We start from the raw sequence: 27,476 nt of genomic DNA, 5'->3' as shown, positions 1-27,476 counted from the left end.
TTTTCTTGGAGGCTTTGGACACAGCAGTATTGACTTTGCTGCTTTGTTCTGATTTTGTATTTTGGGCTTCTCAAAATAACTTTTTATGCTGTTTTGTTGTTGTTTTGCTCACTTTCCAGTCTTTTTGTTGTCTTTTAACTTAGCAAACTATTCAAGTTAGGCTCTGTTCCTGTGGTGAAGGGGGGACACTGTTCCAAGCTTCAAGTTCTTTGTGCAGTTGCCTTCAGAGCTGGCACTGCGAATCTATCTGCTTTCAGATTTTCCAAGGTGGTATGATATAAGGAGAAGTATGTTTAATATCCTCCCAGCCTATACTCTGGTCTGTGCCACAAGCACTCTTTTAACCCCTTGGAACCATAACCAGGGTCCCATGCTCCCCTATGTCCACAAGTACTGGTATATGTAAACCTTAAAATTTCTTAGACTTATAAATGTTGGAAATTTCACCATTGGGAAATTTCATACTTGGAAAATTTCTTACTGATAGTCTATTGGAATGTGAACCCCATTGGCATGGGAGGTTCCTCCTCCTCCCTACTTAAAATTACTTTAGGACAGAAACCTTTTGCTGAACAATGGAAAGGGCTTTGACCTATGCTTAAGCATAGAACAGGAAGTTCTTTGAGTCATGATTGATTTTAGAATTGATACAATAGAGATACTTGGAATGACAGAACCAGGTCTTGGAAAATACAATTTCCACCCTACTCAGTCCTAACAGGGTTTAGGAAGGGCTGCAGCATAGATCAAGATTTAATTATTTGAGAATATGACCTTCAACAGACATGTGCAAAGCCACAGACCTCTGGGTGGTCCTGGATTAGGGTAGAGCCACCATTGGCACAGGGAAGACATGGACAGTGATTGGTAGATGTGAGAACTGAGGGGAGGGAACTTGGATGGCTTCCTTAAAGATAGCGGGGTCTGAGGACTAGAGGTGCTTGGTTGGAGAGGTTTTTCCTCTGAGAGGTTGTGCTCTGAGAAGCTTGCTCTGAAGGAAGCTGGAGGTGGAGGCCCCTGAGACTGTTTCTCCATTTTGGTCACGTGAGTGATAGGGACTGATCTCTTTTCTTTGCCTCAGCTATCTAAGGGCTTGGGCCTTTTGGCCCAGCCTAAACAGAAGAGGTATTTAAGCCCTATTCCCTTCTCTCCCCTTTCTCTCTCCCTCTCTCTCTCTATCTCTAATACCTTTCTTCCTCCTGTTTGTAATTAAACTCCATAAAAGGTTGACTGCTGACTTGAGTTTTCATTTAGGAATTACATAGCTGAATTCCTTGGCGACCTTAAATTAATATATATCAGTCTTTTAAAGTGATTTCCTTGTCACATATATAATGGTGCTCCTCCTCATCCTAGAACTGCAACTTAGATCTGCATATAGGCAATACAATGGAGCCCCTGTACCTAGCACCAGCAAAGGGATCCCTGTAATAATTTTCTGCCCATTTGTCCAACCCCCTCCTTACTTCTATGGCTGAGAGCTCTGGAACCCTTTGCTACTGATTCACCCACCCCCAAGGCTTGTATGGGATTACCATAGTGAGATCTGCCTTAATATATTGATCTGCACCCCACTTCCACCTGGTATGATAGCTTTTTGTGACAACCTTATTTTTTTCTTTTTTCAAATTAATTTATTTTTTATTTTATTTGGTCAATTTCAAACATTATTCCTTGGTTACAAAAATCATATTCTATTCCTCTCTTCCCTTCCCCCACCCCTCCCATTGCTGACACACAATTCCACTGGGTATTGTCCTTGATCAGAACATATTTCCATGCTGTTGATGTTTGCACTAGGATGTTCCTTTAGGGTCTATATCATCCCCAGTCATATCCCCATCAATCCATGTAATCAAGCAGTTGTTTTTCTTCTGTGTTTTTGCTCCCACAGTTTTTCCTCTGAATGTGGATAGTGTTGTTTTTTTTGTAGATTCCTCCAAGTTGTTCAGGATCACTGCATTGCCACTAATGGATAAGTCCATTACATTTGATTGTACCACAGTGTATCAGTCTCTGTGTACAATGTTTTCCTGGTTCTGCTCCTTTCGCTCTGCATCACTTCCTGGAGGTTGTTCCAGTCTCCATGGAATTCCTCCACTTTATTATTCCTTTGAGCACAATAGTATTCCATCACCAACAGATAAAATTTGCTCAGTCATTCCCCAATTGAAGGGAATCCCCTCATTTTCCAGTTTTGGGCCACCATAAAGAGCGCAGCTATGAATATTCTTGTACAAGTCTTTTTCCTTATTATCTCTTTGGGGTACAAACCCAGCAGTGCTATGGCTGGATCAAAGGGCAGACAGTCTTTTATTGCCCTTTGGGCATAGTTCCAATTTGCCCTCCAGAATGGTTGGATCCATTCACAACTCCACCAGCAATGACTTAATGTCCGACTTTGCCACATCCCCTCCAGCACTCATTACTTTCCATAGCAGTCATGTTAGCCAATCTGCTAGGTGTGAGGTGATGCCTCAGAGTTGTTTTGATTTGCATTTCTCTGATTATAAGAGATTTAGAACACTTTTTCATGTGCTTATTAATAGTTTTGATTTCTTTATCTGAAAACTGCCTATTCATGTCCCTTGCCCATTTATCAATTGGGGAATGGCTTGATTTTTTGTACAATTGATTTAGCTCTTTGTAAATTTGAGTAAATAGACCTTTGTCAGAGGTTTTTGTTATGAAGATTGTTTCCCAATTTGTTACTGCTCTTCTAATTTTTGTTACATTGGTTTTGTTTGTACAGAAACTTTTTAATTTGATGTAATCAAGATTATTGATTTTACATTTTGTTACTCTTTCTAAGTCTTGCTTGGTTTTAAAATCTTTCCCTTCCCACAGATCTGACATGTATACTATTCTGTGTTCACCTAATTTACTTATAGTTTCCTTCTTTATGTTCAAGTCATTCACCCATTCTGAATTTATCTTGGTGTAGGGTGTGAGGTGTTGATCCAAACCTAATCTTTCCCACACTGTCCTCTAATTTTCCCAGCAGTTTTTGTCAAATAATGGATTTTTGTCCTAAAATCTGGGGTCTTTGGGTTTATCGTATACTGTCTGGCTGAGGTCACTTGCCCCCAGTCTATTCCACTGATCCTCCTTTCTGTCTCTTAGCCAGTACCAAATTGTTTTGATGACCACTGCTTTATAGTATAGTTTGAGATCTGGGACTGCAATTGTGACAACCTTTTAAGATATCTTAGGCTGAAAATTTGTTTTACCTCATCTTTTTGTAGGTTCTGCTATTCCAGAATTTGTTTTGAGAAAAGTTGTTGGGAGGGTAATTTGAGAGAGTTCAGGTTGGATCCATGTATCTTCTCCAACATCTTGGCTCCATTCCCACCCTCCTCCCAAGCTTTTCTTTCCTTTGAGCCTGACTCTGCCTTTCAGTAGCTCCCACCCTCTGCTTCCATTCTCCCCTCTAGGGTCAATATGATGTGCTCCAACAACTGATGATACCCCAAGAATGAAAATCTTCTCCCAGCCCTTCAGACACTACAAAACAAGTACTCCTGGCCCTCCCAAGTCTTCTGTTCCCCAAGATAAATTCAGTATTCAACTTAAACCAACAAACATCTCTTTAGTACCTACTATGTGCATGTCATTTTGTGGGGAGTGGGGAAGAGGGGGGGAAATAGAAGCAAAAATGATAGTCCCTGCCTTCAAGAAGCCTCCATTCCACATAGAGATGTGGCCACCAGAAGAAAAAAAAAAACAAGAGCCTGGAGGGAAGGGAAGAGGAAGGAAAAAACATGGCCTCCAGGCCATTCCTCCATCTTCCTGAGGGATATTTAGAGTCCTTTCCCCAATCTTTTCCTCTCAGCCCTGTACTGAACCTGATCCTCTCCTGGGGTGGCTCTACCCAGAGTTTGTATGCTGATTATCTTCTGCTAAGAGATCTCTCTCTCCCTCTCTCTGTCTCTCTCTGTCTCTCTGTCTCTCTCTGTCTCTCCCTCCCTCTTTCCCTCTTTCTCTCTCCCTCCCTCTCTCTTCTCTCTCTCTCTCTCTCTCTCTCTCTCTCTCTCTCTCTCTCTCTCTCTCTCTCTCTCTCTCTCACACACACACACACACACACACACACACACAGAATGTCCCCTTCAATTGAAACAGCACTGCAGTGGAAACCTGTGAAAAGCTCCACTTTCTCCCACTCCCTACAGAGATGTCCATGTGCCAGGGGTGGAAAGCAGGCCCAGCCCTCTGAATGATGCTACGGTCCCCAGGCCCAAAGGTCTCCCCCATTGGCCTGGCATTTCTATCAGCCCAGTCTGTGGCCCTCAGTAAACTCACAGCCGAGTACTCCTCTTCCAGCAGGTACAAGAAGGTGATGTAGTTCACAAAGCCGCAGCCTGTGGGGTCCAGCATCTGCATGAGCTCTTTGTACTCCAGGTCATTCATTTTCCAGAGGGCGCAGTTCAGGACATGCCGAAGTTCTTTTCCTGTGATCTTCCCGTCCTGCTTCTGAATCAACCAGGATGTGAAGGAGAAGAGAAGGAAACAGACCGGCGTGAAAGAACACCAACATCCTGGCCATCCAGCTCGGCTGGCAAGCAGAACACTGGGAACCACCCACCCTCCGCTCAGTCCTCCGGGGAGATTTGGGACCCTGTTTTCTTCTCTCTGTGAAATGGGTATAATAATGCTTGTAGGATGAACTGTAAGTAGCTCTACTGGAAGCTGTAGCTATGAGTAAACATGTAGAACATTTGAGGAGAAGGAAGGCAGAAAGATCCAAGCTGGGCTAGGAACTGGAAGAGGAGAGATAGTGCAAGGAACTGAGAATGATTATTGTGGAGAAGAGAAGAGAGTAATGAGACAGAGAACTGTGAAGAAGGACTAGAGCTGGTCCACAGAATGGAGCCTGGAGGCTCAAAGATCTGAGTTCAAATCCAGCCTCGAGCACTGACTGGCTATGTGACTCTGGGCAAGTCACTTCACCCCTATCTGCCTCAGGTTCCTCATTTGTAAAATGAGGGGATTGAACTAGATGGTCTCAGAAGTCTCTTCCACCTCCAGGTCTAGGGATTATTCTAAAACTTCAAGGTATGGCTTAGGCCCTGGCTGGCCCCCAAACACCCCTGTGGTCAATTTCTTCCAAACCCACATTCAACAACTACTAAATTACCAGGCCGGGCTCCTAGGCTCAGGGTTCAAGTGGTGCATAAGAAATAAGAGCTGCCCTCAGGGAGCTTAGTCTGATAGAGACTGGACCAGTGCTTTCATTCCTGTAGGGAATTCCCAAGGAGGAAACTCCCTCTTCCAGTGTGGTGAGATACTGAGTCCCACAAATTGCACAAATTAAACCCTTCCTCAATAACTCTATCCCAGCTCCTCCATGCCACCTCATCTACACTCACCTTGATCCTGTCCTCACCCACAAGTGGCCCACACCTGTTCATGAAGACTGAAATCCCCTTCTCAAAGTGCAATCTGTTATTATCTTTTCATATCTTCCTGGGTTTGCCTCCTCCTAAACCTGGCCTTCATCTCCACCATGGCTCCCAGTACCTCCATCCTTTAAGTACCACCCTCCCTCCCCTTACTCTTCTCCCTTGGTCCCCGAGTGAATCACTTCAACTCCACCCTCTTCTTTTTTTTTAACCCTCACCTTCTGTCTTAGAATCAATACTGGTATTGGCTCCAAGGCAGAAGAGCAGTAAGGGCTAGGCAACGGGGGTCAAGTGACTTGCCCAAGATCATACAATTAGAAAGTGTCTGAGACCAGTTTTGAACCCAGGACTTCCCATCTTCAGACCCGGCAAACATAGTGGATATAGAGATGCCTTTTTTACATTCAGATCCCTTGACCCCCTTGTCTCATCCCTGACTGTATCTTGCCAAACCCCAACCCTGGACAACCTCCCACTGCTGACCTTGCTCCTTTTCTCCTACCACTGAATGCCAGTGATGGAGGAAATCACCAAATCCTGCCGCCCTCCTCCTCCTCCTCCTCCTCCTCCTCTCCTGGCTTCCTTCCAAAGTCAATTAGTTGCTTATCTTCTTCACTTTCAGTGTAGAGTTTGAACCTCCCCAGTGAATGGAAGCCCCGAGGGCAAGCGTTATTTTGTTTGGGTCCTAGTATTGGCAGCACTTAGCCAGGCATCTTGAACATTAATGTTTACTTCCTAAAATGGAAGGTGTTTTGGAACCCCAAAGGCCCTACGGATGTCAGCTCTCCTCCTTGTTACAACACCCTTCACTTTCATCCAAGGGCCCAATTTACTTTAAAGGAGCAACTTCATGGCCCAGGAAGGTGGGTTCCATTCAGCACGCCCTTCTGAGGCCCAGCTAAGCAAATTGACTCCCCACAGATGGATTTTTCTGGAGAACAAAAGCTAACAAATCCCGCCACTCTCAAGAGAGGCGGTTACCAACCTGCTGAGGACCTCAGCATCCTGGGCGCAGTCACCCCATCCTGCCCCCGGGGCTCAACAAGCTCACACCTTCTCCCTCTTCCTTCCACCTCTGGGGTCCCACTCAGTGATCTTATCCTACCCCAGGGGCTCAACAAGCTCATTCCTCTCCCTCTAGCTTTAGGCTTTGGGTCCTGGGTTCAGCCATCCTCTTCTGCCCCAGGGGCTCCTTAAACTTAGAAGTTCCTCCTGTTCTTTTCGTCTCTGGGGCCCCACTCAGCCATCCTATCCTTTCCCAGGGGCTCAACGAACTCATATCTTCCTTCTCCCTCTTCCTTCCATCCCAGGGGCTCTTCAAGCCCCTTCCCTTGCTGTCTGGAAGGGTTATATAATGAGGCCAACCCTATAGAAAAGATTTTCTCCAGCAATTTATATTTTCAGAGCTCATCTGAGTCAAACCCAAAGGCTTTCTCATTCCCTTAGGGTCTGCTGAAGCTTTCCCATCTCTTGATTACTAGGGATTAAACTCATCAGTAAACTGAGCACCCAGAAACGGGGCCTGTTCCTCTGGCGTAATAACCGTAAGAGCAATGAAAAAATGGACAGTTCTATAGCATGTTCACAAAATCCTTGATGGCCATGGTTCATTTGAACCTCTCAGCAGCTGTCTATGGTGCTGGAGTCACAGCAGTCCTCATTACTCCCATTTCCCAGGTAAGGGAACTTAGACTTAAGTTAGGTGACTTGTCCATGGTCACACAGTTCATACATAAGGTGGAAATGGCACTAAGATCAAATTTCCTCCTGGCTTTATCCATTGTACTACACCCCTCCTCATTACCATAATGGCTTAAATCAACTGAATAACTCTACAAGGGGACCGGCCAGCTTTGAGCAACTTCTGAGTCTAGAAAGCTGAGGTTCTGAGCAGTCTGAAGCAGAGGAAAATGAGTAGTCATCGTCTCCTGAACTAGCCTCCAGCTGCTCCATGGGATGGCTCCTTTAGAAGTCCCTGGAGAGGAACCCTCCCTCTAGGCTAAGACCAGGGATCTTCAAGCAGAACCTTTGGGTGGTTGATGATGCCCCCAAGACATGCAGGCCCTCCCTCAGTTTCACTGGCTCTCTGGGGCTTTCAGCAGAGGGGCCAGTCCCCAATCTTACCAGGTTAATCATTTGGAGGCCCTTCTTCAAGGAGGAAAGGTCATCATCCACATGCCTGCAAAGCTTCGTGAGAATGTTCTCCTTGGACGTGGGTTCTGTTCCATTAACTCTGAAGGGAAGAACAAGAGAAGGTGGTCTTCTCCCTGGCTAATCCAGGATAGCCCTTCCTCAAGCCTCAAGACTTCAGGCGAGCCAGCTAAGTCTCTCATCCACCCTGTACTGATATTTAATGGGCACCAGATGGGGTGATTCAGTGCCCAAAGTCACCCACATAACAAGTGGAACTCGGGCCTTCCTGACATGAGCTCTCTATCCACACTGCCCCACTAGCAGCCAGTATATTCAAATTTTGACTTGAGGCCCTTCTTAAAAATATATATGGGCTAATTTTTTTACTTTGGGAACCTAACTCTGAAATTAAAATAGAGATCAATGGTTCAGCCTGCATTCTTTGAAACACAATTGTCTTTCCTACATTTATTGAGATGAAATAAAAAATCTATCATGAAGTAGTTTTCTTTGTATCCTCAGTATCTGACTCATGCTAAGTTGAGGTTGGCTGGCTGGCTGACTGACCTCGCCTGTGCCAGGTATGACATCAGATGCTGGAAACTCAAAGCCAAAAACAAGAAAAATGCCCTGCCCTTAAGAGGAGCTCAGGTGGGCAGGGTATGCTGTAGCCTGAGCCCAGGGTCAGAGAGACGAGTTCAAATCCAGCCTCGGACACTTACTAGCTGTATAAGCCTGGACAAGTCACTTCACTTAGTTTCCTCATGTGTAAAATGAGGATAATAACAGTGTCTCCCTCCCAGGAGTGTTGGAGGCTCAAATTAGATTATGTTTGCAAAGCGCCCACCAAGCGCCCATTATTGTTACTATTGGATGGCATGAGGTCTGCTTGCTCAGCAGTGCCCAGTGTGGGGGAAGGACTTGCAGTTAACAGATTTAACAGCCCATCCTAGAGCCCCAGCCCTGGCCTGTTTGGCTAAGTGACCTTGGAGCCAGGGCATTTCATTTCCCCGGGCCTCAGTGTCCCTCCATTAAAATGGGCATAAAAGTCCTGCCCTGTCTGGGTTCTTTTGTGAATCAAGTCCGAGGCCAGAATGTAGGCGTGTCTGCATATACACTTACTGTCCCCTGTGCTACCCCTCAGTGACCAGCCTGGAACCCCCCCCCCCCCCGTTTCCTTCCCTCTTCCAGGCGTTTAGTGCCCGACTCACCTTTTTTTTTTCTTCACAGGAATCGTTAATGCGTTTTCGATTATGGCAGAGGTTTGGCATTTTCTTAAAAACTGCTTCCAGGCGATTTTACCGGTGGTTTTAAATCCTAATCTGGGCCAAGAAAAGAGAAATGCTGTTTAAAACCGATGTGTCTGTTCTGGGCCCCCTGGATTCCGGGACCCAGGAAGTGGCCGGAGGCTTCCGCCTAAGGCCAGCCAGAACAGAGTGGCCACTTGGGGGGATTAGAGAGAGGAAGGAGGAGCTTCAAAGACAGAACCATAGACAGACCTGAGAGCAGCTGGAAGAGACGGTGGCAGCCCCGGACCCAACCTGTACGTGGGCAGGGATCCCTTCTGTCATAGTGGGGAACTCGCTGCCTTCCCAGGAAAAGGGTTTGGCATAATACAGAGCTCCAGTCGCCCCTCCACAGCCCTCCAGCTCCCACTGGTCCCAGTTCTGTGCTCGGGAGCCAAGCAGGAGGCGGCTACGTAGCTCCAATGCTGGACACAGGCCTGCTGCTACTTAAGATAGCTACCCCAGCAGTCCTTTGCCCCCCTCCCCTCCTTTACCACCGCCCAGTCTAAAAGCCCCATTGACTTCCAGGAGTCCTCAAATGGCCTGGACTTGAGCCTCGTCGCCATCTTGGACACTTTCCATCTTATCAAATTCCATCTTCTACGTTGGGGTAAGCACTCTGGATAAAGGTTGAGCTGGGTGGAGGAGGAGCTCCTCGCCTCCCCAGAAGAGCATCTGCATCCCTCTTAATTCAGCTCAAGATGGCAGCAGGACTTCTGGCTGCCTTGTCAGCTGACACTTTGTCACTATGACCCCCAGATTTTCTTCCAACAAACCACGCCTCTCCCATCCGGAGCTTGTGAATTCAGTAAGACTTGATATTTTTCCCTCCTGAATTTCTGGCTCCTCGATCCAGCTTGTCAGTACCTTTTTGGACTGGATGACTGTCATGCCGTATGTGAGTGCTGAGGACCAGGCTGGCCACACAGTGGGCACTTACTAAATGCTTGTGACGGACGATCCCTCGCACCCGTGTCTCTCATCTGCCCCCTCCTTACACATGTGTAAGTGACGCGGACCTTCCCATCATCCTTCTCGTCAATGGCCTGATCTCCGGGGCCCTCACTGTCCTCACACATACTTTTATCTCGAAACATGAACATTTCACGTTCCCAAGGGAACAAGAAGGAATACCAGGACCCTCTGAAAAGTTTGCAAAGGCTAAAGGCCACGGCGCCATGCTTTGCACACAGTGGGGAGCGCCCGAGACCTAGACTCAGGAAAACCTGTGTTCAAATCCAGCCACAGACACGGACTGGCTGTGATCACAGACAAGTCACATAACCTCTCTGCCTCCATTTCCTCACCTGTAAAATGGGTGCTAGCACCTCCTTTCCAAGGTTGTTGTGAGGATCAAATGAGATCCATTTGGAATGCACAGTAGGCACATAATAAATGCTTATTCCCTTTCCCTCTCTTCCTATGCAAAGTAAGATTGTGGGTGGGGCGGTGATGACCTGTCCGAAGGAGGGAGGGAGGCAACAGTGGGCAGTGATGGAGGGATTGAGGTTCCACACAGCTGCTCTCCAGACCCCCCAAAGATTCATCCCAGTTATGACCTCCAGCAGCTACATTGGCATCCTTTGGTCCAGGGACCCTTTGGAGGCCGCCTCTCCCTCTGAGCCAGCTTCCTCTGGGGCCATGTGTTGAGGGGAGCTGCTGTGTGCCTTAAATGGGGGGCACCCAAGTCCCCAAAAGCTACCCCTCCTCCGATGCCAAGGCTCACACAGAGGGCGCTGGGAGCTCTGCCCTCCAAAGATGAATGAACAGCCCAGAGAGATGATGGACACCCCAGGGTGGGTGAACCTCAGGAACCCTGATTTTCACTCAGACTCAAGGGGTAGAGGGTGGGTTCAGAACCTCCAAACAAATGAAGCTATTCTAAAGGGGGGAGGTGGGGTGCTGCCTGGGAAGGAACGCCATGTCACGGTGGTGGTGGTGTTATTGTTATTGTGTTCCTGGCTGTGATTAAAGTGGGTCAGGAAGAAGGGGTGGGCTCGGAAATCAGACCTGGGAGCGAGCTTAGAACAGGGGGTGTCGGGGCTAGGAGGAGCCTTAGAACAGCCAAACATCAGAGAAATGAGGACTGAACCGTCCCAGGCCTCCTTCCAGCTCTGTTGCCATGTGCTTTCTCCAGCGGAGCACTAAGATTCCGTCTCAAGGAATGAAGCTAGTGTCAACATTAGCTAAAGGCCCCCCAAGGGTGCCCAGCTCTCTCCTCTGAGCCTTCCTTAGGCAAGGCAGGGGAAAATGAGCCCCAATTCCCAGGTCTGCACCGAGGCGACAGTTCACTGCTCGGGTAAGTCACGTGAGGATGCCACCATCCCTCTGAAGCAATGGGAGGCCGGGAGAATCAGAGAAGACCCCGCGAGGAGACGCCCAAGAAGCATCCCTGATTCTGCTCCTCACGATCCCAGGGGACAGCCATTGATCCAGCTTCAGACGGATCCCAGGCCTCTGAACTCACTCTCCCCTGGACTCGGGGGGAAACAAGCTTTTAAGGGTCCTTGTCCTTCCCCCCCAAACGGAAAGTTCTCTGAAGTCAAGAGCTGGGGATGAGAAGCATCTCGAGGCTGCTCTTCTTCCTGACAGTAGGATCATGGGACCAGATGTCTGGAGATCTGGGTAATGGCTAATGGAATGAGCCCAGATCTGGGGAAGTCCCAGGTCCCAATCTTGGCTCTGGCCCTCAGCCTCAGTTTCCTCGTCTGGAGGTTGGACAGTAGAAATATTCCAGCACCCAGACCTCTGACCTCACACTCACAGGCCTCCCCAGTGTCAGGAGCAGCAGCCTTGGAAGGAGGCCATACTGCCGTAGGACAGATGCGAGTGGAAACGGGTAGAGGCCAGGACTAGATGGCTTTTCACCTTTGTATCTCCAATGTCTGGTACATACGTGGTGCTTAAAGGGGGTCTGGTGAGCCAATGGGATAGAATTCCCACCACGCAGGTAGCAAAACCTCCTGCCCGGTGGAACGGGGATTCCAAGGACGGCCACTTCGATGCCCTTGGGGAAAGTGCCAGTGCCCAGGAAGAGTTAGCAAGGGCCTCGGGGCTCATTCAATCCAACTCTTTCCTTACAGCATCCCCAAGAAACCTTCCGCTTGAATACCTCCAATGACAAGGAGCTCACTTCCATTCTACTCTGGGGGCGCACAATGGTGTGAAATCCTTCCTGACACTGAGCCATGTCTGCTCCCTGTGCCACTTGGCTGAAACTCCTCATTCTGACGCGAGGAGCCAAGGAGCACAAATCTAACCCCTCTGGCCCATGACAGCCCCTCGGACTCGTGAAGGCAACCATCACTGCGTGTGCTCCTTGAGGCTTCCCTTCTCCAGACTAACTAGCCCCAGCTCCCTCAAATGATCCCCATACATTGGAGTCTTGACTTGTATTTGGAGAGATCTGAAAGAGAAAAGCTCAAGGACCCACTGAGACTGCTGAAAACGCCCTGTCAACCCTCCCTCCTCGCCGCCCGAAGAGGTCTCCGTGCCATATTCCACGCCATGTCCAGACTAGACCGTGTTGGGGCCCCAAACCAGGAGTCCCAAAGAGGTGGCTGAGCCCCTGTGCTTACGTACTGCCCCCACGAGGCTGGATCCGGGATCTCCCCAATGGGCGCCCTCCCTCCTGCGCTGCAGAGAGCACCCTCTCCCCGTTTTCTCCGCCCAGGCATTCCTCTCTGGATCTTTCCGGGGTGGCCCTCCGCCGACCCCCGTTTCCCCCACGCTCACTCCACCCCCGGCCCTCTTCCTTCTCCTCCCACTTGGTTAACATCTTGAGATATCGCCCAAGAAAACTTACCTCTTCAGGAGCTGCAGAAAAATGTCTTTTGGTAACGGGAATACGAAGTTGTCGACAACAATCTTGAGGTAATTCAAAGACACGTAGCCTCTCTTGGTGGTGTCAAAGGCACTGAGGGCTTTCTCGATGTTTGACGTGGACACACCGAACTAGAAGGAATTCAGCGGAGAGCCGGCCTTCAGCAGGGGCCTCCTTCTCCATACGGCCTGCTTCCGCAAGGCCTCCCCTCCCCAAAGTGACCAAAGAGCTGCTGACCCTCCGAGGCCTGATCAATGAGCTCCCTACAGACGCGCCGCCCAAGGGGCAAGGCAGACAGGAGGGGAGGCGCCTTCGTGAGGATGGGGCTCGGCCTCCCATTTCAAGGAGCTAAAAATACTTGGGAAAGCTGCCAAGTTGATGCATCTTCCTTAATATCCTTCCAAGCCATCCCTACTGTGAGCCCATGCCAGGCTGCTCTCCATTAAATCAGGTCAATCAAACAATAAAAGCCAACAGCATCTTATTAAAATCTGCTCCTTTTTGAAACGCCATAAAGAAAAACAACAAATGGAAGAACGACTTAAACATGGTAGATACCAAGCATTGCCTTCGTTGTTTCTTTTTGCTCTCCTTTGGGTCCTTTTTTTAATTAATGGGAAAATAACACACACACACACACACACACACACACACACACACACACATCTCCCTCTCTGCGCCCCCCCCAAAACCCCGGGAAAATGGGCTTTGCTTGTGGGACTCCAAAAGTGCAGCAAACTAGGTTAGCTGAGGCGGGGAGATGACACATAAAAGAAGACGGAGATGGCTCCGCTTCTTGGGAGGACTTTCCTGCTGTTACTGTTGAGCAATCGTGACAGGCTCCTAGGCTGGCCCGCCGCCTGCTGCCCCCCTCACAGCTGACGGATTGCGCTCTGCCTTCATCCCGCCTTTCCCAGGGGGTGGCGTGCCCGGGTGGCGCGGGTTGGGCTCATGGGCCAAAGCAAAGCGTGCCTCACAAGGAGCACCCCAAGGAGTAAAGAGCTGGCTAATTCTTCAGTCGCGTCACCGTGAATGGTGGACAGAGATGGAGAGAGAGGCAGAGAGCCAGACCCCTGGACCAAGAGTGAGAAGGGAAGCCAAGAGCGCTCTCGAGGAAGGGCAGGAGAAGGGGCACAGGGTGGCTGTGGCGTGGGAGCCACGTGCAGAGGCACGGAGAGAGGGCCAGGCACACGCTCTTGGCCATTCCAGATCTTTGGGGGCCATAAAAGATGCTTCGGGAACTATGGCTGCCTGTGCAACCCTAGCGAGGGAGGGACGGGCCCTTTCAAGAGGACCCGGAAAGCCGTCCGTGACGTCTTTTCTGCTCCTAGCACGGTCTTCTGGGCATTTGATGCTACGGAGGGGCACAGGGGAACGGTCCCTGAATCAGGCCATCGGAGGCACAGCGGCAGCTCCGCACAGCTTGGGCAAGCCGCTCGAGATGTGGTGTCTCCCTTGGCCAAATGGGAGATGGACATCCCCAAAGGGCCGTGCTGAGAAAGCGCTCAGAAACCACGGGAGAGATGAGTGAGCACCCAAAACAGGCCCGGCCCGCCCCCCTCCCAAGCAGACCTCGGGGACGTCGGGGAGGCTGGGGAACGCTCTGGGCCCAGCCTGGGTCTTCCTCCTCTCGTGAGTCCACCTTTACCATCTTAGAGAAGAGCTCGGAGACGGCATTCGAAGCAGCTGAGCCGGCACAGGAGCAGAGAACCCAGCTGGAGGGGAAGACGAGGGAGTGGGGAGAGGATGGAGGGGCCTGGGCCCAAAGGCTGAGCTGGCCAGAAAGGGGAAGGGGCCCCGGCCAGCTGGAATCGCCGACACCAGGACTGGTCTGCACGGTCTCACGGGGGCAGGCAGCGAGCGGCCCAGGCCCGTGACGTTGGCGGGGAGGCCGATCAGGGAGCATTTCCCAGGTCCTTGGCTCCAAGTACGCAGCACGGACCCCGGGCACAAAGGAGGCTGGACGCGCACTCTGGCCACCCCGAGATGCACCCACAGAGGAGAGGCTCCGGTCAGCCGAGATTGACCCCCGTGATGACCTCAGGCTCAGAGGAGCTCCGCCAGAGCCCACAGGCACAGGGATTGACCCGGAGTTGCCGTGTGCGCCCGGACAAGGGCATGAGCCTCAGCTCCACAGGAAGTGCCCCCTTTACTCCCCCCACAGGAGCGGGGAGCCCCCTGAGCAGGTGCCACACCCCGGATTGACAGCCTCGGAGAGGCGGCTCGGGGGCTCAGCAGGCAGAGCCTGAGCTCCACTAGAGGGGATGGCCAAGAAGGCCCCATGGACAGCGCCGGTGTGCTGTGCTTTCCAGTCACCAGTCCGGTGCTTTCATGCTGTGAGGAAACGGAAAGGCAGGGCCGGTGACTTGCCCAAGGTCACCCAGAGAGGAGCCAGAACCTCGTTCTGTAGGTGGAATAACCGGGGGTGTGATGAGCCCCCCAATAAAATTATTTGGGCCAACTTTGTGTTTGTTTTGAGCAGCCTGAATGATTCAGCCACAAACAGGAAAAATGCCTTCAGTGGGTCCTACAGAGCCCCGTCTGCCCTCAGCGGGGGTGGAAGCGTTCTCCTGGCGTGGCCCGAAGAGCACTTCCTAACATGCGCCCAGGGGCGTCGGAGCGGCGAGGCCAGCCCAGCGCCTCGCAGAAGGCTCATCCCTCTCCCTATTCAGGCCTATCTGACTCTTCACAACCCCGTTGGGGCTCTTCTCGGCAGAGATCCTGGAGTAGCTGGTCGTTCCCTTCTCCGACTCACTGGACAGATGAAGAAACTGAGGCAAGCAGGGCTCAGTGATGTGCCAAGACAGACAGGTCACAGGGAAAGGGGAAGGGAATTAGCACTGATGAAGCACCTCCTGGGGGCGGGCAGCACACAACCCAGTAAAGTAAGTTCTTTGGGGCTGTTTCTTTTTTTAAACAACCTTCTGTCTTAGTATCAGCTCCCAGATGGAACCGTGGTAACGGGGAGGCAATGGGGTCCCACAGCCAGAGTATCTGGGGCCAGATTCGAACCCAGGCCCTCCCCACTCAAGGTCTCCCCACCAAACCACCTCGCTGTCCTCTTGAGGGAAGTTCTTCAGCGTCGGAATCCCCACCCAGAGGGCCCACGGAAGGAAAGAGGGCGCGACCAGGAGCAACTCACCTCTCTGCAGAAAGCGGCCTCAATCTCATCCATGGAAGAGTCTTCCCAGCCCTCTCCAAGGGATGAAGAGAAGGCGAAGACGTACTTATTGTCCGGCTTTCCCCTCCAGTCTGTCAAGGAGAAGGGCAAAGGAGGAGAAGTGGGGTGAGTGAGCTGCCATGGCCGGCTGGGGCACGCGCGCCTCCCTTTGCTAGCTGGCTCTGGGTCCAGACCCAGGATCTGGTGGGTCCGTTCAGCAACGCGCAGTCTTGGTTGTCTCCCAGGAAGAGATGGAGGCCAAGTTTGAGCCCAGGTCTTGCTGGCTCCAAAGCCAGCCCTCCACTCCCGTCATCCTTGACAGGCTTGGATCATTCTCACCCACAGCCAAGGGCAGAAACAGAAGATGGGGTCCCAGACTCAGAGCCAGAGAGGCCCTTTGAGGTCCCGAGTCCAACCCCCTCATTTTACAGGGGGCAGCTGAGGTCCCTGGTTCAACTGCATTTTATCAGAGGCGAAATGGAGACTCAGAGAGTCCCGCCAAGAGCCGGGAACACCGGCGAGCGCGTCTTCACGATGGGGAAGGCGCACACGGTTCTCTTCCCTCAGACGACACCACCGAGTGCTGGGGTGCCACCTCGGAGAAGGAGCTCTCCCAGGGGTGACTCCTGGGCCCCGGCTTGCCCTCAGGCCCAGGGCGGAGACGTAGCCCGAGCCTGCTGCCCAGTGGACAAGGGGATGGTGGGCTGGAAGAGGCGAGGCTTCGGGCTGGAAGGAGAAGTGGCAGGCGCAAGCCTTGAGGCACGTGCAGAAGGGACGCAGAGCGGAGGACCAGGACTCGGACAGCCCGCTCCCAAACGCACCCCTCCAGGGTCCCCGTCAGGGCCCAGAGGAGAACCTGCTCCCCTTGCCCGGGCCGGAAGCCGCGGTCCCACAGTGGTCCTGGCACCCTTGGTCTGCGGTGAGCCACGCGCTGCCCCATTTGGTCCAAGAGTCAACAAGGCGTGCTGGGATGGAGGACTGGCTCATGCTGGTGCAAGCAAGACCTCCCAAAGCACCCACACATGCCCACAGAAGCTAAGCCGGCTCGGGGCCTCCGAGACGTTTGTGGGGCCCTGGGGTACAGCTCGGGCACAGCAAAGGGTTAGGAAAGGACACAGGCCAGGCCCGACTGACTGGTGGGGAGAGAAGGCAAGGAGAGTGTCAGGGAGGAACTTGTCTGGCCTTTAAGGAATGGGTAGGAAGTCACTGGGCAGATGGGGGCCAGGAGCCATGGAGCAGAATTCGAATTCTTGAGAGGGACAAGAGCAGGGCCAAAGAAGTAAAAGAATTGGGGAAATTGGCCAGAGAGGTCTGGCTGCCCAAGGATGAGGAGCCAGGACATCCTGGGTTCAAATCCAGCCTCAGACACTTCCTAGCTGTGTGACCTTGGGCAAGTTTCTAGTTCTTGCCGCTCTTCTGCCTTCAAACCAACAGACAGCCCTGATGCTACAGCACAAGGTAGTTTGAAAACAAACCAAAACAGGAGTAGCATCATGGGGCCTGGGCTCAAGGGTAGAGGAGGCAGGGGGCTAACGTGGCTTCTCGTTGTCGGTGACCCAAGAGGAAGGGAGGACGAGGAAGGAGATGGGATGGCGGGGGGGGCACTTAGGAACAGCCGTTGAAGGGAATGGGACAGAAAATCAGTTAAGCACAGGAATGAATGGATTGCTGCCTTGCTGCAGCGAGGGCCCAGGGACAATCAGAGACCCGATTCTATCATCCTCTGACGGATGGGGAGCTTCAGGGTCAGATCCAGAGTCGAGATGACTTTGGCAGCCTCAGGGAAGAGGGACTCAACAGACAGGAAAGTAGGAGACGGACCAGTCAGAAAGCTTTGGAGACGGCAACGTGGTGAGCAAAACCATCCCAAGGATGGACGGTCACCCGTGGAAATGGGCACAGCCCAAGCGAGAGGCCCCCTGGCCACCCCTGAGCCCTGCCGTCTCCCCCAGTGTCACACTCTTTCAGCCTGACGCCAGCCCTCGGCCCCCCAGACTTTGTAGGTGTCGGCAGGCTTTGTAGGCTCCAGGCACCACCTTATTCCCTCCCTAACTGGCATTAGGCCTTAGGAATCCCTGGCTGAGGAGTTCCTGATTGGGCATCCCCTCGTGCGCCTCAGCAAGAAAGCCCTAGAGTCCATTTAGGGTGTCCTGTGATATGGGGGGCCACCCACACAGGACTCTGAAGTCGGTGCCAGGAAGAGTGCCTTCCCGTCCAGAGGGCTCACTCAAAGAAATTACACTTAATCAGAGGGTGTGGTAGACCAGAAGAGGAACAAAGAGCATCAGGGCTGGGGAGGGAGCCTAGAACAGGGGGTGTCAGTGTTAGGAGGGGCTTTGAACCTGGGTTTTCCCTGTGCTGCCATCATTAATGGTCTTTTCTACGGCAAGCTCATATTCTGAGTGACGAATTATGCCCAAGAAACAGTGAAAGCCAGAAAGCAAGCATCAAAAAGGATTATGTCCAGAAAGGGAAATGGGCTCTTCTGAAGTGACAGCCAGATGGTCAAATAGCCACAGGCACCCCCGGGTGTTAAGAGACCCAGAGGAAAGGCCTCAGCATCCTGGGTGGACCCAGACAAGAATAAGGATGAGGCAGTGTAGAAGGGTCACAATCTGCGCTGGCAGAGGGAGGACTTCATCGATGAGATCCCAAGTTCCTTGGAAGTGTCTGTATTAAAAATACTCCATTCTGGTGAAGATCTGATGCCTATTTCCTGATGGGAGTAGTGGCAAGCAACTGTGCTTAATTATAACGAGAGCTCACATCGTTCCAGCATTTGCAGTTGTAAATCACTGTGCACATCACCTCCCAGCCTGCCCTGAGAAAACCAGTGGGTGCATCACAGTCCTTCAGTCAGTGGGGGAAGCTTAGGCGGACTCCTTCCAGTACCAAGGACAGCCCCACAAAGCAGAGTGGGCAGCTAGCACTGTAACCAAGCTACAAAGGAGAGGAAGGAAGGGACCAAACAAACATTTATTAAGTGCCTACTGTCTGCCAAACTGAGCTAAGCACTTGACAATTTTTATCATCTCATTTGACCCTTATAACAACTGCTGCTGTTATCCCTATTTTACAATTGAAGGAATTGAGGCAGACAGAGGTGAAGTGACTTGCTCAGGATCACATAAGATAGTATCTGAGGCCAGGTTTTCCTGACTCCAGGCCCAGCATTCTACGCACTGTGGTGCCCTCTGCCTACTCAAGCAAGGGCCACTTGGACAGTCAGCTGTGCTTCCTTTCTGGGTCTGAGGTTGTTGATTACTTTTTTCTGCTCTCTCGCTCTCTCGCGCGCTCTCTCTCTCTCTCTCTGTCTCTGTCTCTCTCTGTCTCTCTCCCCCACAGTCTCTTTCTCCTTCCCTTTCTACCAGCCCCCCCATGACCCTGTCCCTGACTCTTGTGCCTGTCTCTGTCTCTTTTTCTCTCCCTCTTCCTCTAACCCTCCCCATTCTGTCTCTCTTTTTAAACCCTTACCTTCTTAGAATTGACACTAAATATAGGTTCCAAGACAGAAGAACAGTAAGGGCTCAGCAATGGGGGTGAAGTGACTTGCCCAGGGTCACACAGCTAGGAAGTGTCTAAGATCAGATTTGAACCCAGGACCTCCCATCCCCAGGCCTGGCTCCCTAGTCACTGCTCTACCTAACTGCCCCCAAGTAGTGCTCTCTTCATAGAGACTTCAATTGCTCCCCCTCATCCTTGTCCAACACTTGGTCTATGTCCCTGATGTCTCAGTCTTTTAAGTGTCAGATTCTCATACACAGGTGCTTGGCTCCTCCTGCTTCAGCTAGGCTAACCCACCATGGGAGTGTTGGGGGTCTCCTATAAAAAGAGATGGCCTCTGGGGTCCTGGGGTCTATGAATCACTTTCTATTATTTGCACCTTTGTGTCATGTGAACATCTGCTCAATTAGAGCATTGCGCTTGAAGCCAGAAGCCCCGTCTCAGGCTTCTGTCTCTCCTTGGTGGAACCAGAAGGGGTTCTATTAGATGGGGCCGATGGGCTGGTTCTGTTCAGGCACCATCTAAGAATTCTCGACCAACACTAGCCTGCTCTAGCTCCACATCCCCCATGGAGACGAGGAGAGAGAAGCACACCGAGACAGAGAGAGAGACAGAAAGAGGGAGGGGAAGACTGGGGAACGGAGAAAGAGAGAGACAGAGAAAGATAGAGGGGGCAGAGATGGAGAGGGAGAGGGAGAGACCAAGGGGGAAGAGAGACAAGGAAAGGGAGAGGGAGAGGGAGAGGGAGAGAGAGAGACCAAGGGGGGAAGGAGAGACAAGGAGAGGGAGAGGGAGAGGGAGAGACCAAGGGGGGAAGGAGAGAGACAAGGAGAGGGAGAGGGAGAGGGAGAGGGAGAGACCAAGGGGGGAAGGAGAGAGACAAGGAGAGGGAGAGGGAGAGGGAGAGACCAAGGGGGAAGAGAGACAAGGAGATGGAGAGGGAGAGGGAGAGGGAGAGGGAGAGGGAGAGGGAGAGGGAGAGGGAGAGGGAGAGGGAGAGGGAGAGGGAGAGGGAGAGGGAGAGACCAAGGGGGGAAGAGAGACAAGAAGGGAAGGAGAGAGACAAGGAGAGGGAGAGGGAGAGAGATAGAGGGGGCAGAGATGGAGAGGGAGAGGGAGAGACCAAGGGGGAAGAGAGAGAGGGAGAGGGAGAGGGAGAGGGAGAGGGAGAGGGAGAGGGAGAGGGAGAGGGAGAGGGAGAGGGAGAGGGAGAGGGAGAGGGAGAGGGAGAGGGAGAGGGAGAGAGAGAGAGCAAGGGGGGAAGGAGAGAGACAAGGAGAGGGAGAGGGAGAGGGAGAGGGAGAGGGAGAGACCAAGGGGGGGAAGGAGAGAGACTGAGGGGGAAGGAGAGAGACAAGGAGAGGGAGAAGGGGGGAGACTGTCATTTTGATATTACTTTCGAGGAGAGATCCGTCAATGTTCTCCACTATAAGCGAGGGTGTTATGATGCTAATTACAAGCCCACACAGCCATTGACGACAGAGATAAAAAGGGAAGGATATGGCTGAGAAAGTGGTTTCAATCATTCCTTTTCCCCGGTGATTTCAGCAGAAGGGGAGAAAATCTTGCCTCCGCCTCACAAGGACTTGGGGGAGGGCCTGGCGAGTGCTTTCCTCGGCGGGCTCAGCCTCCTCCCTGGTCTCCTCCCGAGGGCAGCCCCACACCCCCTCTCTTGCAGATTCTCTTCTAGGTCTTTCTGCAAATCAGAGAAGCACTCAGTAATCACGCACTGGGCCTGAAGTCAGGAAATCCAGCCTCAGACATGTCCTAAGTGACCCTGGGCAAGTCACTTAACCTGTGCTTGGACCCGCTGGGGAAGCGCTCCAGTATCCTTAGCGCAAAGCCGGGGGACAGCTCTGGTCCCTGGGGTCAGAGTCAGGCACATCTGAACAATAACAGGAGTCGGGGCTGGCAGACCTGGAGCTCATCAGAGCTCAGAGACCCCCTAGCCCAATCCCCTCCCTTTATAGAGGAGAGAAAGGACTTGGCCAAAGTCACACGGCTAACTCACGGCAAACCCCAGACCTGAAGCGAGGTCTTCTGGGGCCAAATCCAGCATTCTGCCTGCCACACCGTCTCCGTGTTTGCCCGGCTCCGTAGAGGCTGCCAAAGCCCTGGAGGCCTCCCCAGCTGTCCACTGTGTGCTGGAGATGCCTTTGGCCCAGAGCTTGGCATGCAGGAGGCACCTAAATGAGCTGACTTGACCTGACCCAGCCGCAGCACAGTCCGGTCTCCATCTTGCCTGTGTGGCCGCCCCTTATGCCACAGGGGGTGCCCCTTCCCATGGCAGGAAAGCCCCACCCCCAGCCCCCCAGGGTGGTCAGCTTGCTGGTGGGGGACCAGGTGAGCCACTCCTGCCCAGTGCAGGTCTGCACCCACCTTTGTTGCCAATGTTGTACTTTTGGTTCAGGTTAATGTTCGTAGCTAGGTTCTGCAGGAACATATGGTAGTCCAGGGAAGACTCCTTCCCGAAGCTGTAGCGATTCCAGAGCCTGGAAAACAGGGAGTGCCCGGGTGGGAGGGGTGCCCCTCCCCGGGGTGCCCCCCAGATCCAAGCCAAGGCAGAAAAGAGCCTCCAAAAGGGGAGGGGCGGGGAGCTACAGGCCAAGGAGGAGAAGGCCGAGGAATGGCCGTGGGCCACTTTAGCAGCTCAGTTTATCGTGGGATGGGAAAGGGAAGCTGAGGAAGTGGAGGGGAGAAGACTTGCTCATTGGTCCTCCCAACTCCTTTCCGTACAGAGTTTGGGGACTGACTATAGGCATGAAACGGGAGTCCTGGGGTTGTGGCTGGTTTACTTGTTTGTTTTGTGGGGACGAAGAGGGCAGCCTGGGGGTACAAGACACAGGAGAGCGGGAAGAGAAGGGGGGAGACGAGGAAAGAGACAGAGGAAGAAAGGAAAAGAGGGGGGGACAGACAGACAGACAGACAGAGAAGGCAAGAAAGACGACGACTCATAGAGGACCTGGATTCAGATCCCGCTTCTACCTCTACTACCTTGAGATGCCTTTTCTCGTCTGTAATCTGAGACTCAGTTGGCCTAGAGGCTCCCCTCGCTTCCTCTCAGTCTACAAGGGGAGGAGCAAGCCTTGCACGGAAAGCCAGGTGGAATAAACCCTCTTCTTACTCTTTGAGCACCAACACCGCATTTCAGGAACAAGAAGTGGCCTCCGCGCTTCAGGAACGCCCCTCACCGGCAGGGCTCGAGCCCGCTTCCGTCTGCCAGGGCTGCCAAGGTCCGTTCCTCCCCAGGGACCCCGAGAGGCTCCAGGATGGGATTCATCCCCGGAGGCAGAGCTAGCCCAGAGGGAAATGCCTGGAGATGGGGACGGGGGAGCTGGGCCCCCTGGGCTTTCCCCTGCAGCTCAGGCTGGCCAGCCACTGCCTGGGGCGGAGAATGGAGTGGGCATGCCTTAGAGGCAAGGGCTCACTCACCCACACTGGCATGAATGGCCATAATAATGGCTTGCATGCGGAGTGCTGTAAGACCTACCAGCCCTGTTTGTTATTCACTCACATCTGCTCCCTTTACAAATATCATTCAAACTGACCCTCGCCAGGACCCCAGAAGGAGGAGTTCCCAGAAGAGGAAACTGAGGCAGGCTGCGTGACTTCCCTCCGAATATTGGAGCCTTCCTCACTCCAGCGCACTGAGAAGCAACTTTAAATCCTTTATTCTCTGGCTAGTTCATGCTTTCCTTGACAGTTCACTGGATCCATGATAACACCAAGGTCGCCCTTGCTCCAGTGAAGCCGGTCTGCCATTTGGTCCTCCCCCTCCAGAGTGCTCGACTCTCTTCTGGGGTTCTCTTGCCACTGCGTGGATCCCAAGAGAGCACGTGGGCTGGGCCTGTCCCCTCTCACTCCATGGCCAGCCTCGCATCCTCATCGCCGTCCTCTTGCCCAGTTCTTCACTCGGGGCCATGCGGTTCCTCCTCGTGGCCTTTGGGTGCATAGATGGGGAGACATCTAGGAATCACCCTGGAGCCTGAGTGCAAGAGTCCCCTCGAGAGGCTCCTGCTTGCGGATGGCATGGCGTTGGGAAGGGCCAAAGAGGCTGTAGAGCGATGGCAGACCCAGATCCAGCCCCTGCACTGAGAGGGCGCCCCAGCGCCCTCAGCACCCTCAGCGCCCCGGGGACGCCGAGAATCTAAGCCACAGACCAGTCCCCTCACCGGAGAAATCAGAGGGTCCCTTTGGAGAAGAAAGAAACTATTCAAAGGGGTTCGGCCCAAAGAGGCCAGGTGGCGTTTAGGGAGCTGTCCAGCTCTCCCTTTGAGCCAAGCGCACAGGACGGCAGGTCTGCTGGAAGGCTAGAGGGGCTGTCCACCCAGCTGGCCCACCCGGTATGGACAGCGGGCAGGGCCTAGCAGGCTGACCAGGAGGAGGAAGGCCGGCTGGGTGACCTGTGGGAAGCTTCTCCCTAAGACAGAGGCCCTCCTTTTTTGATGAATCCTCACTGGTCCCCATATCGCAGTGGCCCCCTCTCCCCCTCTTCCCAGAGAGCTACCCTGACGCCCAACTATCACCAAGAGGGGAGAGACTCTTCCAAAGGAGCCAATGGATGTCCAGCTTTTCGCAAGATCCCTCAGAGGGTTCGGGGCAGAGCTGGGGCCGGGCCCAGGTGCTCTGTCTTTCCAGTGTCCTTCCTTCCTCATGAGCACACACCGACTCCCTCCTTGGGCACTGTGGCATGAAGAAGGCTGGAAAAAATCTAACTTTCCAATCCCAGGGACTCGGGGATATTTGGTAGGAAGAGGGACGTTCAATCGTTTTAGGGATGAAGACTCGGAAAGCTGCCCATGCCAGATGGATACCGAGAGTTCAGTGGCTTCTCTCCTTTTCGACCAGAGCCGAGGTGATCAGGACAGGAAGGAAAGACTTGGAGTAAAAAGGGAAGAGAATAGGGAGGATGGACAACCCAATAGGTGGAGCATCTCTTCCCAGCTTTCCCACCTCTAGGCCTTTGCCCAGCTATTCCCTGGGCCTAGGGTTAGGGTTAGGGAGTCTATTTCTCTTCTTTTATCACCTGCTGAATTCTGACCCATCCTTGAAAGCCTCCTTTTTACTACCAAAACCTCCTCTTCCAGGAAGCCTTCCCTGATCACTTCACTGGTTCTACTCGGGCTGCAAAATATTTTGCAATCTCTTATGCACTCACCTATCATGAGAGTTCAGTATCAAACTAGCTTCTTGCATCTTAACAAAACTGCACTCCTCCAGAACTTACCGGTGTCCTTCTGCCTAAGAATGGGGTGGATTTAATGAAACCTCTTCCACCAAGCAGGAGAGAATCTGGCCCCATTATATTTGGACTGGGAGAGGAGGGGAGAGAGGAAGATCCATGAGTCTCTTCTTGTGATTCTCCCACAACTCCCATTTCATGTCATCAAGGAGTCGGCAAGCATCTGGCAAGCTCCTACTGTGTGCTAGCCAAACCCTGGGCTAGGTCCTGGATGCAGAAAGCCAAACCTGAAAGAGACCTTGAGCCTTCTATCAGGGAAGACATGTCAGACTTTATGGGTATATGGGGAACTGGGTGGCTCAGTGGACAGTGAGCCACAGGTGGAAACGGGAGGTCCTGGGTTCAAATGGGGCTTCAGACACTTCCTACCTGTGTTAGGTACGTGTTTCTACCTAAGTCACTTAGCCCCATTGCCCAGCATTGACTGCTCTTCTGCCTTGGAACCAATATACAGTATTGATTCTAAGATGGAAGGGAAAGGTTATGAAATAAATAAATAAGAATCCTAGGCTCTCCTCCCAGGCACCCTGGAGACAGACATCACCCAGAGGATGGTCCCATTTTACAGATCAGAAATGTCACCCAGTGAGAAAGAGTCAAAGAAAGGATTCAAGGCTCTGTCTTCTTTCCATCCACTACCTGAGGCAACCCTTCATGGGTTTCACCTTCCTCTATCTTGCCATCTCTCCAGTCCCCCGTCTCCCTTCTGGGTACAAGGGTCAATGGGACCCCAGGCTTTAGAGATGGAAGAAACATCAGACTTCTCCTAGTCCAGACCCTTCATTTGACTGAAGAGGAAACTGAGGCCCACCCACGGAAGGGGACTTGCCCCGAGTCCCAGAGCTAGCACTTCACAGATTCTGGACTCCAATTCATCGATATTTAACACATGTGTGCTGAATTCGCACTCGAGGCTCCTACACAGGAAACACAACGCACGCTTGCATGGGAGGAGGGGTTGTGCCCTATTCTTTGAAAATTCAAAGAAAAAAGTTTTCAGAAATCCTGAAGATGGCTCGAGATGATGCTAGATAGGTCTGAAAACAGCGGAGAGCCAATTGTAGCAAATCAGTGTGCAGGTCTGAAGAAAGAGGCGACACCTTTAAAATAAACAGTCCCGAGCTCCCTCCACCACCGTTGCCTTTTTTGACACTTGCACCCAAATGGAAGCATCCTTAAGTGTTCCCGTCACTTCGTTCTCTCCGTATGTTAGATGCTAAAATTACCTAAATTTGTTGCTGCTTTCTAAAAATGGAGTAATTATCACTTAACGTCTTTGTTATTTTTCTGTTTTCTAAACCTCCCCGATAGTCGTGTCATTTATTCATTTAAGCACCTTCTGTATTTTCCCCCTCGCCTATTGTTCCGCCCAGAAAAACCATCTCCCCATGGGAGTCACAGCGGCACACACATCGCAGACTTTTCAAAACCACTGTTCTGAGGGGAAGCAGGAGGGCGGACTTCCGGTATGCCCAGGGGGCTCTCCTGCCAGTCCTCGCTTGGCAGGGGTCGGTGGGGACCCTGCCCCATTCAGCACATGCGCAGGTGTTCTGGGGCTGGCTCCGCCCATTTCCTTCCCGTGAAGAAACTGACCAGGGAGGTATAAGGGAGTATGTGGGCCAAGCTCCGGCCGGATCCTTTTCTTCTCCCCGCTGACCGCGCGGCGTGGAAGGACATGGACTCTTGGCCCCTTCGTGCTGAGCCTCGTGAGCTATATCAGAGGCTAGGAAGGAGCCGGCCCTGAAGAGCGAGCCAGGGAATGACTCTTGAACTCAGCCCCGAGATTGAGCCCGCTCTGCCCAGGACCCGGGGAGAAAGAGTGGCCCAAATCCGGGAGTCTTTCTGCTTCTGTCCCGGCTATCCTTTTTCCGTCAAGTCACAGCCCAGTGAGAAAGCTGACTGAATTTAATGGCTACACCAAATATTGTGGAGGAATATGGACCAAAATGGGGGCTTCGGCTAGTAGCCAAAAGAATTAAAAGAACCCGGTCGCTCCTCCTGGGAAACAGGACCCCAAGAGAAGCAGGAAGCAGCTAGAAGGTGCCGCAGAATACAGAGCCTGGAGCCAAGAAGACTTGGGTTCAAATGCAGTCTCAGAGACTTACTATCTGTCTGATCCTAAGCAAGTCATTTCACCGCTGTCTGCCTCAGTTTCCTCAGCCGGGAAATGGGAAAAATTGTCGTAAGGATAAAACGAGCTATTTATAAAGGGCTTAGCACAGTGCCTGGGCGTAGAAGGCCCTTAATAAATGCATATTGATTGGTTGGGCCCTAACCAGCCATGGTCTGAGGATGCAAACTGCTAATGCCTGTGTGGGTTGGGAGAGTGAGTCCAAAGCCTCACTATGTCTGTTCAGAAGACATGGATTCGAATCCAGACCCAAGCTCTGCTCCTTCCCTCCAGGGCCATACCAGGCAAGTCACTTAAATTCTCTGGGCCTGGATTAAGTTTCCTTTTTGTAAAATGAGTGAGTTAGGCTGTAAGCCAGTCTGACGCTTCCTCTTCTAAGTGCTCACTAACTATCCTTCGAGAATTCTTCCTAGAATTTTCCCAGCAACCAAAGTCCAGCTCTAATGGTCTATGTTCTTCCTTTCCTTCCTGCTCTGACATTCCGTGTTCTGCATTCCAAGGTCCCTCCCAGCTCTGACATTCTTGGTTCTAAGGCCCCCTCAGCCTTGATATTGCTGGTTCTAAAGCCCCTTCCACCTTTGGCATTGTGTTCCAAGGCTCCCCAAGTTCTGAGCTCCTCCGGTTTTAGTTCTCTTCCTTTGCAAAGATTCCTTTGAGTTCTGAGGTTCCGGCACGGCACGGCACGGCATGGCACGGCATGTATTCTAAGGTCTCCTTCCTGGCTGCCCTCACATCCCTCCCACTTCTGACTGTCTCTGGTCCATGGCCTTTGCCCTGCTCTCTTTGAAGGGTGGCACC

At 52.2% G+C, this 27,476-nt stretch overlaps 1 protein-coding gene across 3 annotated transcripts in view; it reads right to left on the bottom strand.

Moving 5' to 3' along the window:
- Positions 1-27,476, bottom strand: part of EFCAB6 (EF-hand calcium binding domain 6) — a 245,006-nt gene that overhangs the window by 145,071 nt on the left and 72,459 nt on the right. For all 3 annotated transcript variants that reach the window (XM_056797487.1, XM_056797489.1, XM_056797488.1), the window contains exons 8-13: positions 21,685-21,797; positions 15,784-15,893; positions 12,624-12,772; positions 8,744-8,854; positions 7,524-7,632; positions 4,300-4,470 (exon numbers count right to left, since the gene is read on the bottom strand). In XM_056797487.1, the coding sequence (XP_056653465.1) occupies positions 4,300-4,470; positions 7,524-7,632; positions 8,744-8,854; positions 12,624-12,772; positions 15,784-15,893; positions 21,685-21,797 (763 nt within the window). The remainder of the gene's footprint in view (positions 1-4,299; positions 4,471-7,523; positions 7,633-8,743; positions 8,855-12,623; positions 12,773-15,783; positions 15,894-21,684; positions 21,798-27,476) is intronic.

This window comes from Monodelphis domestica, chromosome 5, assembly GCF_027887165.1.
Source record: "Monodelphis domestica isolate mMonDom1 chromosome 5, mMonDom1.pri, whole genome shotgun sequence".
Classification (NCBI taxonomy): domain Eukaryota; kingdom Metazoa; phylum Chordata; class Mammalia; order Didelphimorphia; family Didelphidae; genus Monodelphis; species Monodelphis domestica.
The sequence above is the reverse complement of the archived record's forward strand: the minus strand, read 5'-3'. Positions and strand labels throughout refer to the sequence as shown.